Source organism: Lepus europaeus, chromosome 14, assembly GCF_033115175.1.
Source record: "Lepus europaeus isolate LE1 chromosome 14, mLepTim1.pri, whole genome shotgun sequence".
NCBI lineage: Eukaryota > Metazoa > Chordata > Mammalia > Lagomorpha > Leporidae > Lepus > Lepus europaeus.
This window is the reverse complement of record NC_084840.1, coordinates 13,291,989-13,309,825: the sequence shown is the minus strand read 5'-3', so window position 1 is coordinate 13,309,825 and position 17,837 is coordinate 13,291,989. Positions and strand designations below refer to the sequence as shown.

Below are 17,837 nucleotides of genomic sequence, written 5' to 3'. Positions count from 1 at the left end.
AGTAATTTATTGGAGACCTATGGCAATGAGGAAATTTCTTCCTGGCTATCTTGCAGTTAATTGTACTATTTTTTTTTAAAGGTTTATTTATTTAATTGAGAGATAGAGTTAGAGGGAGAGACAGAAAGAGAGGTCTTCCATCCACTGGTTCACTTCCTAAGTGGCTGCAACGGCTGGAGCTGAGCCAATCCTAAGCTAGGATCCAGGAACAACTTCTGGGTTTCCCATGTGGGTGCAGATACCCAAGCACTTGGGCTGTCTTCCATTGCTTTCCCAGGCCATATGCAGAGAGCAGGATTGTAAGAGGAACAGCCAGGACACAAACTGGCAACCACATGGGATGCCGGCACTTCAGGTTGAGGCTTAGCCTACTATGCGACAGCACTAGCCCCGGTTAATTGTACTTTGAGACAAGTCTCTGCCGTTTGAAAACTGAGGAACTGAAGCTCTGTTAGAGAATAAAGCAAAGACTGGCCGTTGTGCAATGAAAGGGTGAAATAATCTAAAATGAGTCAGCAAACCTTTGTGAAGGTTAGTCAGTATTTCAGGTTGTGTGAGCCCATCTCTATCACAGTCACTCATTTCTGTTGTGTTATGAAATTGCCCATAAGCAACATGTAAACAAATGAGCATGACTGCATTCCAATAAAACTTTATTTATAAAAACAAGCAGCAGGCTGGATTTAGTTTATGAGCTGTAATTTTGCCAGCTTTGGATTGAAAGTGACCAGCAAGGTAGCCCAGGTAGGATTCTTAGATTGGGTGTTTTGAGAACTGGTTGTCACTTCCCAAGTCCATTTCTGAGATTTGTAAGGTTCCCTTTTATCTGTGTGCTGAAAGTTCTAAGTATTTTGAGTAGTTCATAGTAATTACTGAAAATTAATTAACAAAAATGTCAGTTTGCTCATCTCATTTTCTTTCTAGAGAGTGACCTATTAATGTATGTTGAGTAGGGGGAAGCAGAGTTGCTAAATTTGCTGTCAGAAGGAAATTTACCAAATATAGATAGAAAGTAAACTGGGTAGTACATCTACAGAATTGCTTATCCAAAGAATATTGAAGAATGCTAAACCACCTTTACCTGTATAGCAGTATATACTGCAGTGGCCATCTGAGTAACTTTGTTTTCCCTGATTCTTTCTCTGTAGTTTGGGTGCCTCTGTGCCTTAGATGCACTGCTCAGTTCTTGCTTTTTTGAATCCTCTTAGCCGTATTCCAGTGCAGGGTATTAGTCCACCCGTACAGGATGGACTGGGTCTGAGGAAAGGTGAGTGCGCCGCTTGCCCGTTCCCCAGCCTCCCGATCCCGGAGACAGTCAGACGCAGTGGGGAGCCAAGTCTAGTAGCGAGGACTCATTTACTTTGTGTGTATCAGAACCTTTTATAGCACAAAACTGCAGAGTCATTGGGGCAGGTCTAAGGACCAACCAATCACTTAAAAAATCACCTTATGGGGGGATTTCTATAGGACTAGCCCTATGTCTATACACTTGTTACTAGTTTTGTTACCTCCCCTGATGTTGCGCAGCCAATTAGTTTTAGTGGTAAACAACTTTGGATTCCGCCCATCTTACTTCCTCTGGGCACCATCTTACTCAGCTCTGCGGCTCCGTTCTGCGCAGCTCGGGCGGGGGCACCCAGGGGCAGCTGCGCATGTGGAGCCCCCGGGCCTGGCCTGGCGATGCCATGGCTGCACTCATGCCCCGCATTCCAAACAGACCTTTTCTCTCTGTTAGTATATCTTTTCATCAGATGAGGTATAATATAGTGAATTAATTTCAGTTTGGGCCATGTCGATTGTCTTATTTGCTTGAAATGAGACTGACTTGATCAGTATATAGTATGGGGTGTGCAGATAGTATTTGCTCAGTATTTGTTCAATTAATGATTTATTGTGCTTTCCTATGACTACCTTTTAATTTGTTGGGCTGTTTTAAATGCCATCATTAGAGAAATTATTGGAAAACATATAATATTTTCTCGTACAAATGGCTTATTCTCATCCATGTTTGTTTTGCTTGTGTTAACCACAAAGCGGTGATTATTTCTTTTCTTCAGTAGTTGATTGAAATAGAGTACATTAGTTAAAGTTCGCATAAAGCTGACAATAAACTTAGCACTTGATTTTGGTATTGGCTGATTTTTAAAATTTTTATTCGAGGTGAATTCTTGGTAAGTTATTTTTATTGAAGTATAGCACCTAAAGATCTTAATAAATAAGTATAACACCCAAAGGTCTTAATAAATATTTTTGTTAAAGTACATATCTAAAGATCTTACTGAATCTTAATAGACAGCTCAGTGAATATTTATAAATGAATACATCAGTTTGTATAGCCACTGCTTAGATGAAGATACAAAACTCCAGAAGCAGCATCTACAGCCTCCCCTAGAGAAGTAACCTCCTTGACATTGATAAGAACTGCTTAAGTTATATCATAAAAAATTAGTTTTGCATGTTTTTTGTCTGACTTCACTCAGTAATATGTCTAGGAGATTCTTCTATGGCAGTAGTTTATTTTCATTATCATGTAAATCTACACACGTTAGCCATTTTACTTTGATGTACACTTGATTTATACGTAGTTTTGTTATGAGTAAGACTATCCTGAACAACCTCATCCATGTCCTTTCATACACGTTTGCATTCATTTCTGTTGGGTATTTGCCTGGCCCTGGGATCCCTGGCTCATAATAAACAGTTTTTCATGGTAACTGTGTCAATTTACAGTACCACCAATAAAGTTTGAGAACTCTAGTTGCTCTGCGTTTTTGCCCACATTGTCACTATGTTTTTTAAAATTGCTGATGGGTAACACTGTCTGCAGTGGCTGTAGTTTGCATCTCTGTGATGAGTACTGATGTTGAGCACTTTTCCATGTGCTTATGGGTCACTGGGGTGCCTATTTTTATGGCACCCCAGACTCATTGTCTGCTCATTTTCTCAAATTTAATTGTCTACCTTTTTCTAATTGATTGGTAATAATTCTTTCTATAGCCTGGAGATGTGAGATGAATCCATTGTTTGGTGTTTTTATTTATAATATAATATATATAACATATATTACATATATGTTACACTATATATATATAGTGTAGCTCTCCTTTCTACTCTGTTATTTATCTTTTCACTCTTGCAGTGGTATCTTCCAATGAACAAAGGTTCTGAATTTAAAAGAAGTCAAGCATCTTTTTTTGTTCTTTTGTATCATTTAGCATAAGGTTAAAAGATTTATTTCAACTTTTATATTTAGACCTGTAAATCCTCTGTAATTTATTTTTGTATTTATTATTAGGTAGGGCTGAGGAGAATTTTGTTTCTATATGTGATTATCCAGTTGCTCTGGCATTATGTACTGAAAAGATGGTGATTTTTTCTTACTGTATTTAGTTGGCATATTTGTTTTAAATTAAAGGATCATATATGTTTGACTTGATTCTGAGCTTGATTCTGTTTTATTGTGTTTTATATATATTTATATATCCTTGCACTAATACTATTCAATTTTAATTACTGTAACTTTACAATGAGTCTTAATATATAGTATCATAAGTCCTTTGCCATCTTATCAATATCTATTATTTTCTTTTTATGCAAATTTAAAAATCATTTATAGTTTTCACACACAGAAATATCTAGTGGACATTGTTTGAATTTCAGTGAATTTATGCCCAGTTTTTCCTTCATTTAGTATCTTTATAGTATTGAATCATATATTCCATAAAAACTGAATATCCCTCTATAATTTTTTCTTTTTGAAATTTGCTCAATGATGTGTTCTAGTTTTTAGTGTAGGTACCTTACACATCTTTCATAAGATTTGTATCTAGGAATTTGATGCTTTTGTATAAATTTTGAAATATTTTTCAATTTTATTTTTATTTCATATATATAAAAATGCAATTGAATATATGCATATATATTGACTTTTTAAACTGACCTTGCTAAATTCTCTTATTAATTTTTTTAGTTTTATCTCTAGATGTTTTGGATTTTTCTAAGCATAGAATAGGTCATCTGAATAATGACAGTTTTATTTTTCCCTTTTAAATCCTTGTAATTCTGGTGCACAAATACAAATGCTTTTTGGTTTTATTGTATTTATTTATTTATTTGAAAAGCAGACCAGAGAGAGGGAGAGATAGAGATTTTCCATCTACTGGTTCACTCTCCAAATGCCTGCAACAGCCAGCGTTGGGCTGGGTTGAAACAAAGCCTGGGACTCCATAAGGGTCTTCTACATGGATGGCAGGGACCCAGGCACTTGGATCGTTATCTTTGGCCTTCTCAGATGCAGTAGCAGGAAGCTGGATTGGAAACTGATAAGATCCCAGGCATTCTGATACAAGATGTGGGTGTCCCAAGTGTTGGGTTAATCCAATGAGCCACAATGCCTGCCCCTTGTTTTTGTTTTGTTTGGGGGGATGGGATGCTGTATTGCTTTGCATACTCTCCAGTGTTATGCATTTATTAAGATGATCAAGTTATTTTCCTTTATTTCATTAATGTACAAAGTACATTGACCGATTTTTTTTAATGTAAAGCCTTCAATAATTTTTGTACTAAATCCAGATTGGTTCATAGGGTATAAGATGTCGTATGCTATTCCCATGTTATGTCTCTTTAATCCAGCCTTCTCCTGGGACCATATTTGGTCCACCTGTATAATCTTGTTAATCTCTCATTTCAAGTTCTTACACCTGACTCATATCTGAAAGCTCTGTTACCAACTAAGGTACCATATTCACAGGTTCCATGAATCAGAATATGTACATTTTGGGGAGTTCATTAATCTGTCTACCATATTGGATAACCTAGAAATTTTCAACGTTTTATATAAAAAAGAAAAAAAACCTGACTCAGGAAGAATTGAAAACTGGTCCCACTTACTCTTTTCCCTGATCGACTTTCCTTACTTTGACCTCAGGCTGAAGTTGAGTATTACTACTTCTCATTCTCATCCAAAGAAGTAGGTCAATCAGAGTTTGTCTTTTGATTTTTATCCTCCTTAGATTGGAGGAAATTATATCTTTTAGTTTAAGAAATCTTTTTGAAGGCTATGGTAGGGATAACTTTAAACAATGTTAATAAATAATAATAATAGATTAGGTTTACCAAGCACTTAACACATGCCAGGTACGATGCTAAGCACAATTACTTTACTTTGTTATTTGATCCACTCACCAACTCTATGAAAGAGGTACTGTTACCACATTACCACATTACAGGTTAGGGAACTAGAAGTTGGCTAGCTTGCCAACTAGGGTTTGGCTGGTAAGATGTAAGTTTACTTGTCCTGTCTCCATTTTGTGATTTATACTATATTATTGCTATTACTAAGTTCTTGCATGTTTTCACATGAAAAAATTGCCACCACACAATCATGTTATCAAGTGAGTGCATTTAATTTCATTTTTGTTCATACAGGTGAAAAGCCATACAAGTGTCAGATTTGCAATCAGTCTTTTAGAATTAAGAAAACTTTAACAAAACATCTGGTTATTCATTCTGATGCCCGACCCTTCAACTGCCAGCACTGTAATGCAACCTTTAAGCGGAAAGACAAGCTGAAATACCACATTGACCACGTTCACGGGATAAAGTCTCCTGATGATCCCCTCAGTGCTTCTGAGGAAAAACTTGTGTCTTTACCTGTAGAGTACTCATCTGATGATAAAATCTTTCAAACAGAAACAAAACAGTATATGGACCAGCCTAAAGTTTATCCATCGGAAGCGAAGACTATGTTACAGAATGTGTCTGCTGAAGTTTGTGTTCCAGTAACACTGGTCCCAGTTCACATGCCTGACCCGCCCAGTGACCTGGTGCGTCACACTGCTACTCTGCCTCCATCTTCTCATGAAATCCTGTCGTCACCGCCACAATCAACCGATTACCCTCGAGCAGCTGATTTAGCTTTTCTTGAAAAATATACTCTCACTCCTCAACCTGCAAATATAGTTCATCCAGTCCGACCTGAACAAATGCTAGATCCTAGAGAACAGTCTTATCTTGGTACATTACTGGGCCTTGATAACACTACTGCTGTTCAAAATATTTCTACTAGTGAACATCATTCGTGAGTCCATGTAAACATTCCACAGACTTTTTGGTGGTCATATGTTAATGTAGCCAAGAGCTGATGGCTTATCAGTTAATAGGGCTGCTATTTTTTTTTCCCCCCCTCTGGTTTCCCAAGTCCTCAGAACAGTTTCATATCAAGGAAACTATGTGTGTTTGTTTACTGAACATATGAATATTTGGACACATTTTCTGGCATAGTATTTGAAGCAAATATTTTTGTGATTTTTTTTAAAAAGATGATTTAGTACTAATTTTTAATGGGTTCTCAAATTTTTCAGAATTATTAGCTACTGACAATTTTTTTTAATCACCAGTGGAAATTTTTATTCTTTAGTCTCATTCCTTTTTCTCCCTTTCCCATCTTAACAAACAGCTTCAGGACCATGCAGCCTTTAAGGAGGAATGTAAAGACTATATGAATAATTGCAACTGTTCTTTATCCCAACTTAAGGTTCATTATCAGTTCACCCAGATTTTTAAAATCAAAATTAGGAATTTGAATTTATAAAAAAATCTTGGATATTTCTATGTTGTCTTTCCATCTGTCCATAATTGTAGGTCATCCTTTGGACTTTAGACAAACTTAAAGCCAGAAAACAAATATAAGATTAACTTTTAAACAAAGTATAGGGTTGAAATAATTATCCAGATAATTGATTTTTACCTATATTCAATTATTATGAATAAGAAATACAACCTTAGGTCTAGGCATTAAATTTTACAAATTGAAATGTTCTAAGAGAACTATGACACTTAACTAGATGTCTTTCTGATTCACCTTTTGTACTTTGCCATTTATTTCAGAAACATTAACAATATAATACAACATAAGTCTTCATCTCACTAAGGAAGGGGTGATTATAACTAATTAATGACATTTCATTGAGTATACTTGTTTGATTTCATTTACTTTGAAACTAAGGAACAGAACCTAGATATTTCATGTATAATTGTTATAAGAGGTGCCAAACAAATTGTAAAATTTGTGTCTAATTTAACTCTGTGTCATTTAACTAAATAGAACCACTACTTATATACAAATTTGCATGCAATTTGGGTCTTTATATTTGCTTTCACATTTTATTAATGTCTGTAATTATCCTTGATTTTTATTTTATATGAGACAAAAATTAAGGACTTGTGAAAGGAAATAATAGTTACAGTAAAACCTCACTGATTAAAATTAATTGAGGAAAAAGTCAGTTAAAATTATAACTTACCTGTAAGGACATGCACTTTCCATATTTTCAAGTGAATTAAAATTTAAACTAGGAAAATATTTCCTAGGAAGATTGCTTGAGGATTAGACTAGGCAGGGTTGATTTATTAGCATGTCATTTTTATGTGAACTACTGGAAACTAGCAGTTTTAAACATTTTCTGTTTCATGTGTGTTTACACTCCCAATTGCGTTAAGCACTTTTTTTGTTTGTTTGTTTGTAAAGTCTGGCCTGGCCCTTGTGGGGGGAAAAATGAATAAAATAATGAACTTTTAATGAATAAAATTTAACCAGTTAGAAATGGGGGGAATTCTTTGCTGAAGCACTTAAGAAATGAAGGTACTTTACAGGAACTTTTGCCATGCTAGTGAAGATGAAACAAAAGAAAAAAAAAAAAATGTTGAGAATGGAGGCAGTTAACCAAAGTAGCTCATATAAATGGTAAAACCAACCTGAGTTTTTGCCTCATTTGTCAAGGTTTGGTTATAATTATATGAGGACCAGTACACCTAATTACTGCATTATTTCCTTTTAAATCATTCTTACTTTTTGTGGAAATGTTATATCTGAGGTACTTACATAGCTGGGCTTGATGGTATGAGGTACTGTTGCTATTAGGCTTTCAAATTGATCTAAAAATACCTATCTTTATGATTTTTATCATAAAGACTGACAAGATTTAACTAAAAATTTTACTATAATGGAAAGAAATCTTACCTGCAAATGTACCTGCCTTACATATAACTGAATATAAAAAATTTGGACTTACAGAAAGGCGATTGATATATATATGTGTGTGTATATGGTATATTATATATTTGATGGCAGAAAAAAGAGGATATTGCATTTTCACATTGAAAAGAATACTTTGCTTTTTAAAGGTATTTACAGTAGGGATCCTTCAATAATGATGTCCTAATGCTTTAAATATATGATTTAGTAGTAGGAATTGGTTTACATAGAACTCTTCTGGAATACATCTCTTATATAAAGTGAAATATTGTATAATTGTATTTAGTTATTACTAGAGATAACTGAAACTTGAATAGTGGTTTACTGTTTTATAAAATGCTTTCACACATGCTATCTTATTTGAACCTCATAACCAGCTCAGAAATAGAAAGGACATGCTGTGTTCCCATGTTAGGAGAAATCTGAGATTAAGATGAAAGGAGTCACTTTAGCTCATGTGGTCAAGAAGTAGCAGAGCTGCTAGTAGGGAAAGGGGCAGCGAGCATTGATGAATGCTCACTGTGTGCCAGGCACTACGTTCTCTCTCCTTTAGTCCTAACCCAATCAACAGAGTTGGTACTGTTAATTCTTATGAAGAAATGGTCTCAGCAGGTGCGCAGAAACAACACAACAACAAACTCATCTGCTGCCTCTAATTTCCAGAAGTATAAGAAAATCTTAAATTGTGAAAACCTCATAGATTTGGGCAAACTGAATGTATATAAGATTTTGAAGTTGGCACAAAAAGTATGAGGCCTGTTTTCAGATGACCTTTCTATAACTCTAAAATCTGCTTATTTTGTAAATATACATAAAATTTAGAATCTGGTAACTAAGTTTAGCCTCATTCTTAATTCTTTATTTTATGAGTATAATTTATTGTTTTAAATTAATTTTAGCAGATAGCAGTTAGCACTTAATCTGTACATTGAATAATTTATCATGTGCAGAAATTGGTTTTGAACTTAAATGCACCAAAGATTTTTAGTAGGTATTATATAGTTTAAAAAATATAAATTCTTTGTTGTTTGAATAAATATTTGTCCAAAGAAGCACATTTGAAGTCCTGGAATAATGGATTTTTAAAAAGTCGTTAGTTTGAATACTGAGATGAAGTATTAAGTGTTTGTGTCTATATGTATAAAAATAAGAACAGAAAAAATACTCTGGGAATAGTCATACTGACAAACTGGTACAAGTAATAATACTGTTTTCCTCAGTTTAATTAATTGAATGTTATGTTTTTAGTGAACACTATCAAATGCTAAATAATAAGCTTATTTTTTACACTACACTGCATATTATGAATATAATTTTTGCCTTAGAATTTTTTTTTCAAGTCAAGATTATTTTTCTAAGAAACCCTATCTGCTTTTTGCAGCCTAAAATACCATCTGAGGTTAGAGTTTGTTCCTCATGCCAGCAAGATTTAACCAATACCTGTAAAGGTAGTAATCTTTGCATACTTTTATGTAATTTAAACATTGCTGGGAAAAGAGGAACAGCAAAAAGATTTTAGATTGGTGCTTTACTAAGAGACTTCCTTTTAAGTGGTGGTAGATCATTAAATAGGTACACTAATACATTTTTCTATCACTTTTAAAAAATTTTGAAACATCTTTTTAGAGTGAAGATAAACTGTTATTTAAGGGCTAATAAGTACTTAGATATCATTCATTGCTTTTCACTCTATAAGTGCAAACATAGAGTTAAGCTGCTTTGTTTATAAGCTTGAGTTTTTTCCTGCCATAGTATAAAACATCATTGATGGAAAGTCAGATTTTGAGCATTAGCTCTTTGACAGTGTCCTTTTATACCCACTCATTTCTGTATTGAATGCTTTGTGCCTTTTCTATGTGTTATAGTTACGGTTGATCCTGCTGGCTAGATTGTACTGGTTAATAAATGATGTTTTGTTTTCAGTTTGGGGTTTTTTGATTATGGGTCTTAATGTTTAGTTGCCTGCTGGTAAGGCAACATTTTTTTTTTTTTTTTAGGTTGCTTTAAGTTTACATAGAAAAATTGGCACTAAGTACTAGTGTGGACTTTTGTTATTATGATTTATATATTTTTTTAAAAGAATTATCTATCATGGCCTTTATCATTACTCTGAAGCCACTCCAGGGCCTGTCTCTAGATGCTTATTAGAGGAATCTGACAAATAAGTAGGGCATTTGTCTTTCTTTCCATCTCTTTCTGTCTATGTCTCTTATCTAAGTAACTAGTTACCGTAACCACACCACACAACTTTGCACTGTTAAGACTTCTTATTTCAGTTTGCCTAAAGCTGAACAAGAGGTGATAGTTTGAGATGAATTTATCCTTAGGAGCAGCAACATCCCAACCAATATGTAACTTGAGTTGATGAACTCAGGAAAAAATAGATTAAACAATCGTATTTGGATATTTTTAGATTTGGTGCCAAATTTGAGATGACTGAAAACATATTCTTTAATAGGGAACAAGTAGCATTTCTAAACCTTAAGTAGTATGGTAAATGTTACTTGCTTTAGGATGAATAATGGATAATATGAGAATAATTTTCTAAACAGTTTCTAGACACTTTCTCCTTACATCTTACCTTTTTTTTTCTTGTTCTTTTACACGTTTCTCTTATAGTCTAGTGGGGTTTCTGCCTTATTTCCTCTAAAATCATTTTTACTTAAGATGCATTTTTCCCAATAATATTAGCATGCTTTCTGCTCTTTCTCTTGGGAAATAGCATTAATAAGATAGAAGTAATAGGATTAGGTTATGTGGAAGATGAGAAAAAGCAGGTTTTAGTAGAGAGAGTGTGCCTACGTTTTGCTTATTTATGTTTCAACTTGCTGTGTATTGGTCTTTTGTCTATGACTCTTGAAAAATCCCGTAAGTAATATTTAGTCTCTGCAGCCACTTAAAACATAGATAAATTAAAAATCTTTTTTGGAGCATAGAGGTTTGTACAAAGATGAAAATGACTCTTGTTTTCCAAATTCTTAGACAAAAATAATTTCAGTGCTTAAATCTGTTTGAGATTCTAAAATATTCTTGACTGAAGAGCATGTGCACATCTCATTTTTCATTGCACCTCTTTGCTTGGTGTTCCTGCTTGCATTAAAGTTGGACAGTGTACTGTTGTGTCATAAAATATTTATTCCTTCCAACAATCAAACTCTTATTATCCATGCCTCTTGATAAAACTGTATCACACTTGATGAATGTGGCTGCCAAAAGATGACACAAAGCTGGGCATTCAGCTGCTGCGTGTTGTGTGGTAAATACTCTGATGAAGGGGATTTATGTTGTACATTAAAATGGAAATGCTTTTGAACTTGCTTTCAGTCTCAAATCATAATTTTTGTTTTTAATTAAGGATACTTTTAAAAGCAATGACAAAAAAATCTAAACTGTCAAAATTCATTATTGTCAATTGTGTGTAAAATATATTGTGAGTTTTATAGATATTTTGGTTGTCTCATGTTTATTAAGAACCAGTGTCTTTATAGAAAAATTTAGTTCTCTGTGAAGAATAGGAAGTGTCTTGTATATCGAACTAGTTCTTTATGTTATTTTGATATTTAAAATAAATATGAAGTTCTTTGTTCCTGATAAGCCCATCTAGGTTTTATTATATTGTCTTAGCATAGAGACACTGTGCTCTGCATGCCTTTGAAAAAAATTGAATGAAAGACCATTAACAAATGGAGAACCAAGCATCTTGGGGCACATTTTAAGAACTTTCATTTCTCATAAGCTACACATTACTTTGAAATATTTTGTTTACTAAATGCAAACCGTTAAACTATTTAACAATGTTGAGTGTCTAATGTAAATTCAAATGTCAGTGATGACTATTTGGCTTGAAGTAATCATTTTTTTAAAATATAGCAAAATCATATTAATTATTAATGGAGTGAGATATAATACTAGAGTGGCCCCTCTTTTCTCTAACCCCCTCACTTCCAGACCCCCACCTGCTGGCCATGGTAGAAATGATGACTGGTTTAGGCACAACCAAAACGCCACTGGACAGAACCCCATTCTTGCATGCAGTCATCTCCACCTAGCACCACATCAGTGATAAACAGACCATCATTCTATCAAGGGAGCTGCTTTTGAGTGTTGGGAGACCAGTAAATTCTACGAGCAGGGGCCCTTTTCCGCAAAATGAGTCTTCTGACTTGGAGGCAATGTTGTGTGTGATACTTAGTTCCATCTATTGCTAACTAACTAATTATACCAAGCCAAGTGGCTTCAAACAACAGATACTTATTATCTGCCAGTTTGTGGGACAAATAATGGAATGTTGCATGTTAACATCCAATTTTATGATCCTTTGTATCTCAAGTCAGCAAATTTCTTTGTAAAGGGCTAGACACTAAAGTTATACAGGCCATATGTTTTTTTAAAAAGATTTATTTATTTGAAAGGCAGAGAGGAGGAGAGAGAGAGTGGTCTTTTACCCACTGGTTCACTCCCCAATAGTCAGCAACTTCTAAGCTGCAGGGATCTGAAGCCAGGAGCCAGGAGCTTTTCTAGGTCTCCCACGTGGGTGCAGGGGCCCAAGGACTTGGGCCATCTTCCACTGCTTTCCCAGGCCATAGCAGAGAGCTGGATTGGAAGTGGAGCAGCCAGGTCTTCAACCAGCGCCTATACGGAATCCCGGCACTGCAGGCAATGGCATTACCTGCTATGCCATAGTGCCAGCCCCCATATGATTTCTTTTTTTTTTTTTTTTCTTTTTTTTGACAGAGTGAACAGAGAGACAGAAAAGTCTTCCTTTTCCGTTGGTTCACCCCCCAAATGGCTGCTGCGGCCGGCACGCTGCGGCTGGCACACCACACTGATCCGAAGCCAGGAGCCTGGTGCTTCTCCTGGTCTCCCACACGGGTGCAGGGCCCAAGGACTTGGGCCATCCTCCACTGTACTCCCGGGCCACAGCAGAGAGCTGGCCTGGAAGAGGAGCAACTGGGACAGAACCAGTGCCCCGACCGGGACTAGAACCCAGTGTGCTGGCGCCACAGGCAGAGGATTAGCCTATTGAGCCATGGTGCCAGCCTATGATTTCTTTCATAGCTATTCTGCCATTGTAGTAGAAAAGCTATCATGGAAGATATGCAAATGAATGGGCATGGCTACATTCCAGTAAAATTTTCTAAACATCAGGGGTCCAGATTTGGGCTTCAGGTCTTAGTTGTTTCAACCTGGACTAGGTACTAGTTGAGATGATAGATAGTTTGGCTTGGATAGTCACTGCGCTAGGCTTAGACATTCAGTCTCTACCAGCCCAATAGCAAAACAACTAAAAAAGGATCAGCTTTTTCAAATGGTGAATGCTTGTCTGCAGAGAAAGACTGACCTTATTGCTAAGCCTGGAATTTTGTGTTGTGATTCTGCTCTGTATACTTGCCAGAGCTTCTGTTCTATACCTCTGATTGTCATGCACAGTTGAGTCTTTTAGGCCATATAGCATGAAAAGCTGGGCAGCACTCAGTGCAACCTGGACCTGCCCCAGAGGCCTTCCCAGGTCCAGGCCCCACTTGAAAATGTAGATCTTAGCAGTTTACCAGGTAAATAGATTGCTGAGACATACCCTAATAAAGTATTCAGTGCCTCAAAACAAGACAAAATATAGCAAGTGGTAATTTATTTTAGAATGGATATCCTGGCATATCTGACCATTGAAACCCTATAACTTTATTGATGTAGCAAAACTCTGAACTTTGTTAGAATGCTATGGTTTGAATATGATTTGGCCCCCAAGTCCATGCAGGTTAGACAGCAAAATAATGTTAACACTAGTAAGAGAATGAAAAATTAATCCAATTATGGTAAAGCCTTTGGAATTGGTAAGATTAAATGAGGTCATGGGTGTGGAGCCCTCCTGATTAAATCCTGGTAGTTTATAAGAGAAACACACGCAGACACATGTGCTCTTGTCTCTTGCCATGTGGTGCCCTGTGCCACCTCAGAACTCTGCCAGCAAGAACACCATCACCAGAGGCTGAGCCCATGGGGCCCACCTGCTAGACTGTGATCCTCCAAAACAAACCTCATTTCTTTACAAAATTAGCCTGCCTCAGGTATTTTGTAATAGTAATGACAAGATGATTAGTACAGACAGTTTATAACCTGTCTGACTTGGTTTGCTGTATTTCTGGCATCTAGATTGCTTGCTGCTGTTAGAGACACAGCTCACCAAGGGCCTGGGCAGACCCATACATTCTTACTGGTTATGCCAAGAATGTAAAGTCTTGACTGTCTTTCCCCAGGCCGCTTCTCAAGGTTATGTCTGCAGAGGGCAATCCTGAAGGATGCAGTGATGTCCACCTTTCCAGGGATGGTGCTATAAAAGCTAAAATTTCCAGCTCAGTGTTCTCTCCTGTAACAACCTACTGTGTGTGCAGGAATTCATCATGGACCCTGGACTGCCCCATGAAACCTGGGGAGCAAGAGAAATCCATGTGAATAAAAATATAAACAATATGACTACTTTTTTTCTGTGGATAATGAAGTTACTTGTCACTACCCAGGACTATCAAATCATCCGCCAGCATTTATGATGCAAGTGGGACAAAATCCAGATCCTCACAGTTCTTGACAGCTACTTATCACTCACTGATCCTAATTAGAAAATGTATAATAGACCACTGGGATATTTTGAGAGCTTTCAAGAAATCCAGATCCTCTGGATAATACTGTGGTTTAGATAGATTTGACTAGCCCTGAGATAAGACAGTAATGCTATAGTATTGCCCCACAACATAAATAGAAATTGCTTCAGTTTTTCACATTGGATGAAGGGAGAACAAGCAAAATCTATTTCCTAGTCAATATCTACAAGCCAGTCGGCAACAGGATGCTGACTTTTGTATAAAGATAACAATATGAAACAGTAATTGGCATCATCATTTAATGGCTATAATCTGTCATTCTTCAGGATTCACCTGGTTTTATGTTTGTTTTTTACTAGCCAAGTAAGTGAGACAAGTGGATATGTGAATATAATCATCCCAACATCTCTGAAGTCTTCAGAATAAACTCTGAATTGGAGAAATAAGGAAGGAGGAATTCCAGTTGGCCTTTTTCTACCATACTATCCCTTACTCTTTGGATCTGGGAACCAGAGTGAGGATGCTATTGGAAAGTATTCTTATTTTGTATTCTGGAATTGGATGGATCCAGCAGACACTGTGAGACAGCTTCAGGCCTACAGGCATCTATCGCCTCATCTCTAGACAGTCCCACCGTGACTGACGGTCCATGGTGGCATTTTAGGTTTTTGCATTGTAGCAGAGCTATTAACTCATGACCTGTGGGAAATTTTGTTTTTCTCCTCCCTCTGTCCATAGTCACGTTGGTAAGTGGCTGTACTTTACTCTGGTATACACTTGCATTCATATTACAGAATCCTTTCTCACAGGATTGGGTCTGTTGGGAACCGGACAAAAGAGTGAATCACTACATTGACTTCAGTTAGGTTTCTCCTTTACAGATGTAGCTATCCTTCTGCCTTTATGCCAAGTAACATGATAGTATACTGCCCAAATTATTTCTAGGGATCTTTTATCAATTAGCTATTGCTACATTTTCCTGTTAATTCTCCTGTTCAGACTGTTCAGTCCTGCGCACATTGTGTAAAGTGCTATAACACTTTATCTGAGTGCCAACTGGACTTGGCACTTGGGGATCTTATCATTTACATGGAGACCAGAGAAGCTATTTTCATTGTAATATTCTCTATCATTTATGGCCTTTAAAGAAGACTCATCATAAGTCCTTTTAAGGATGACTGAGTCATCCTCATTTATGTATTTCTTTACCCCTTGGTAAAGGGAAGATTTGGGGTGGGGGTGCTGAGATCATATATGTGTGTGTGTGTGTGTGTGTATACACACATATATATGTTTACATGTGTCTTAGCTGAGTATATAGCAGATATGGACAACCTCCAATATTCCCACTTTCCTGAGCCTTTTCACACCTTATTCTAGAATTTCAAGTAGGTTCCAGCATATTAATTTAACAGACTGTAAAACACTACTGAGTGCAACTTTCAATTAGTGAATCTAGAAGACTCTCATTGCCATACCCATACCCAGTACTTGAGCCAGAGTATTAAATAGGTAAACTGTACCTGTGACAATACATTTTGCTGATTGTTCCTTAGGATTTGCGTGCCCTTGGTCTAACACCAGTACAATCTACTTTAGAATGTCAAGGTCTCAAAACTCTTTTGAGGTTCACTTGCACAGGCTATTTGTTCATCAGCGCATCTTGCACTTACCTCTTAGAGCAGGTTTTATTTTGTTGAACCTGAGCTAACGAGAGGTCATGAGGTGGAGACCGAGGGGAATTGGCCGTGAGCCGTGAGTCTAGACTCCAGGTGAAGTTAGCAGATTAAAGAAGCCCTCAACTTGGGACAGATTTGGAGGAGGCTGCCTCCAAACAGGGGAGGTTTGTGGAAGGATCACAGTTCTCTGCACTGTTTCATCCAACAAAAGCTCTATTCCATCCCTCTGCCTACGAGAGCTAGCAGCTTTGAGCATTGAGATAGTACACCATATTTACCATCAGATCCTTGGGTTTATTAGACATCTGAGTTTAGTACTTGGCTGTATCTTTGCAGGAATGAAGGGACTTAAGAGCTTTCATCAGTGCCTTCTTGTTTTCAAAAAATGTTCTTAGTTGTATGCTTTATAGATTTTCATTTCCATTGTGTATGCTCTCTAGGGTACCAGGAAAACTTAAGTGGCATTGTAATATTTTAATCATTTGTAAAGTGGTGGCATAGCATCTGTGTACCACAGCCACTTGATTTCTGAATGAATTACTCATGTATACTTTGTCTCATGCTACCAGCAGTAATTTTAATAATCATGATGCCTCCACATGCCTCAGATCATCAGGGTCTGTTCCTTTCTGGCAAGAGTATATCCCATGCTCTTGAAGTACGAGTAACCAGGGGCTGGTGCTGAGGTGTGGCAGGGAAAGCCGCCATCGTGGTGCCGGCATTCCCTATGGGTTCCGAGTTCTGACTGCTCCACTTCCAACCCAGCTCCCTGCAAATGTACCTGGGAAAGCAGCAGAGGATGCCCCAGGTCCTTGGGCCCCTGTACCCATGTGGGAGACCTGGATGAAGCTCTTGGCTCTTGGTTTTGGCCATTTGGGTAGTGAACCAATGGATTGAAGATCAATCTCTCTCTCTCTCTCTCTCTCTCTCTCTCTCTCTCTCTCTCTCTCTCTCTGCTTCTGCCTCTCCCTCTCTAACTCTGACTTTCGAAAATAAACACATTTAAAATAAAAACCAACATGGGCCGGCGCCACGGCTCACTAGGCTAATCTTCCGCCTGTGGTGCCGGCACACCGGGTTCTAGTCCCAGTTGGGGCGCCGGTTCTATCCCGGTTGCTCCTCTTCCAGGCCAGCTCTCTGCTGTGTCCCGGGAGTGCAGTGGAGGATGGCCCAAGTCCTTGGGCCCTGCACCCGCATGGGAGACCAGGAGGAAGCACCAGTCTCCTAACTTCGGATCAGCGCGGCGTGCCAGCACGGCCACAGCGGCCATTGCGGCGTGAACCAATGGAAAAGGAAGACCTTTCTCTCTGTTTCTCTCTCTCTCACTGTCCACTCTGCCTGTCAAAAAAAAAAAACAAAAAACAAAAAACAAAAAACCTAGTAATAACATGGTATTCCCACCCCACATCTGAAGGGAAGAATCTTTATGAAGAGGGTACCTGCACACAGTTCTGTGTGATTTTTAATGTAGAGACAGGCACCAACATCCCAGGATGGAGGTGAGTAGCTCAGAAAAACCCTCACCTC

General features: G+C 37.3%; 1 protein-coding gene across 1 annotated transcript in view; it reads left to right on the top strand.

The window, feature by feature from the left end:
* ZBTB41 (zinc finger and BTB domain containing 41) overlaps positions 1–11,575 on the top strand; it is a 51,075-nt gene extending 39,500 nt beyond the window's left edge. The window contains exon 11 of the mRNA XM_062211542.1: positions 5,428–11,575. Coding sequence (XP_062067526.1) covers positions 5,428–6,083 — 656 coding nt within the window. The 3' untranslated portion in view covers positions 6,084–11,575. The remainder of the gene's footprint in view (positions 1–5,427) is intronic.
* Positions 11,576–17,837: the final 6,262 nt, after the last annotated feature.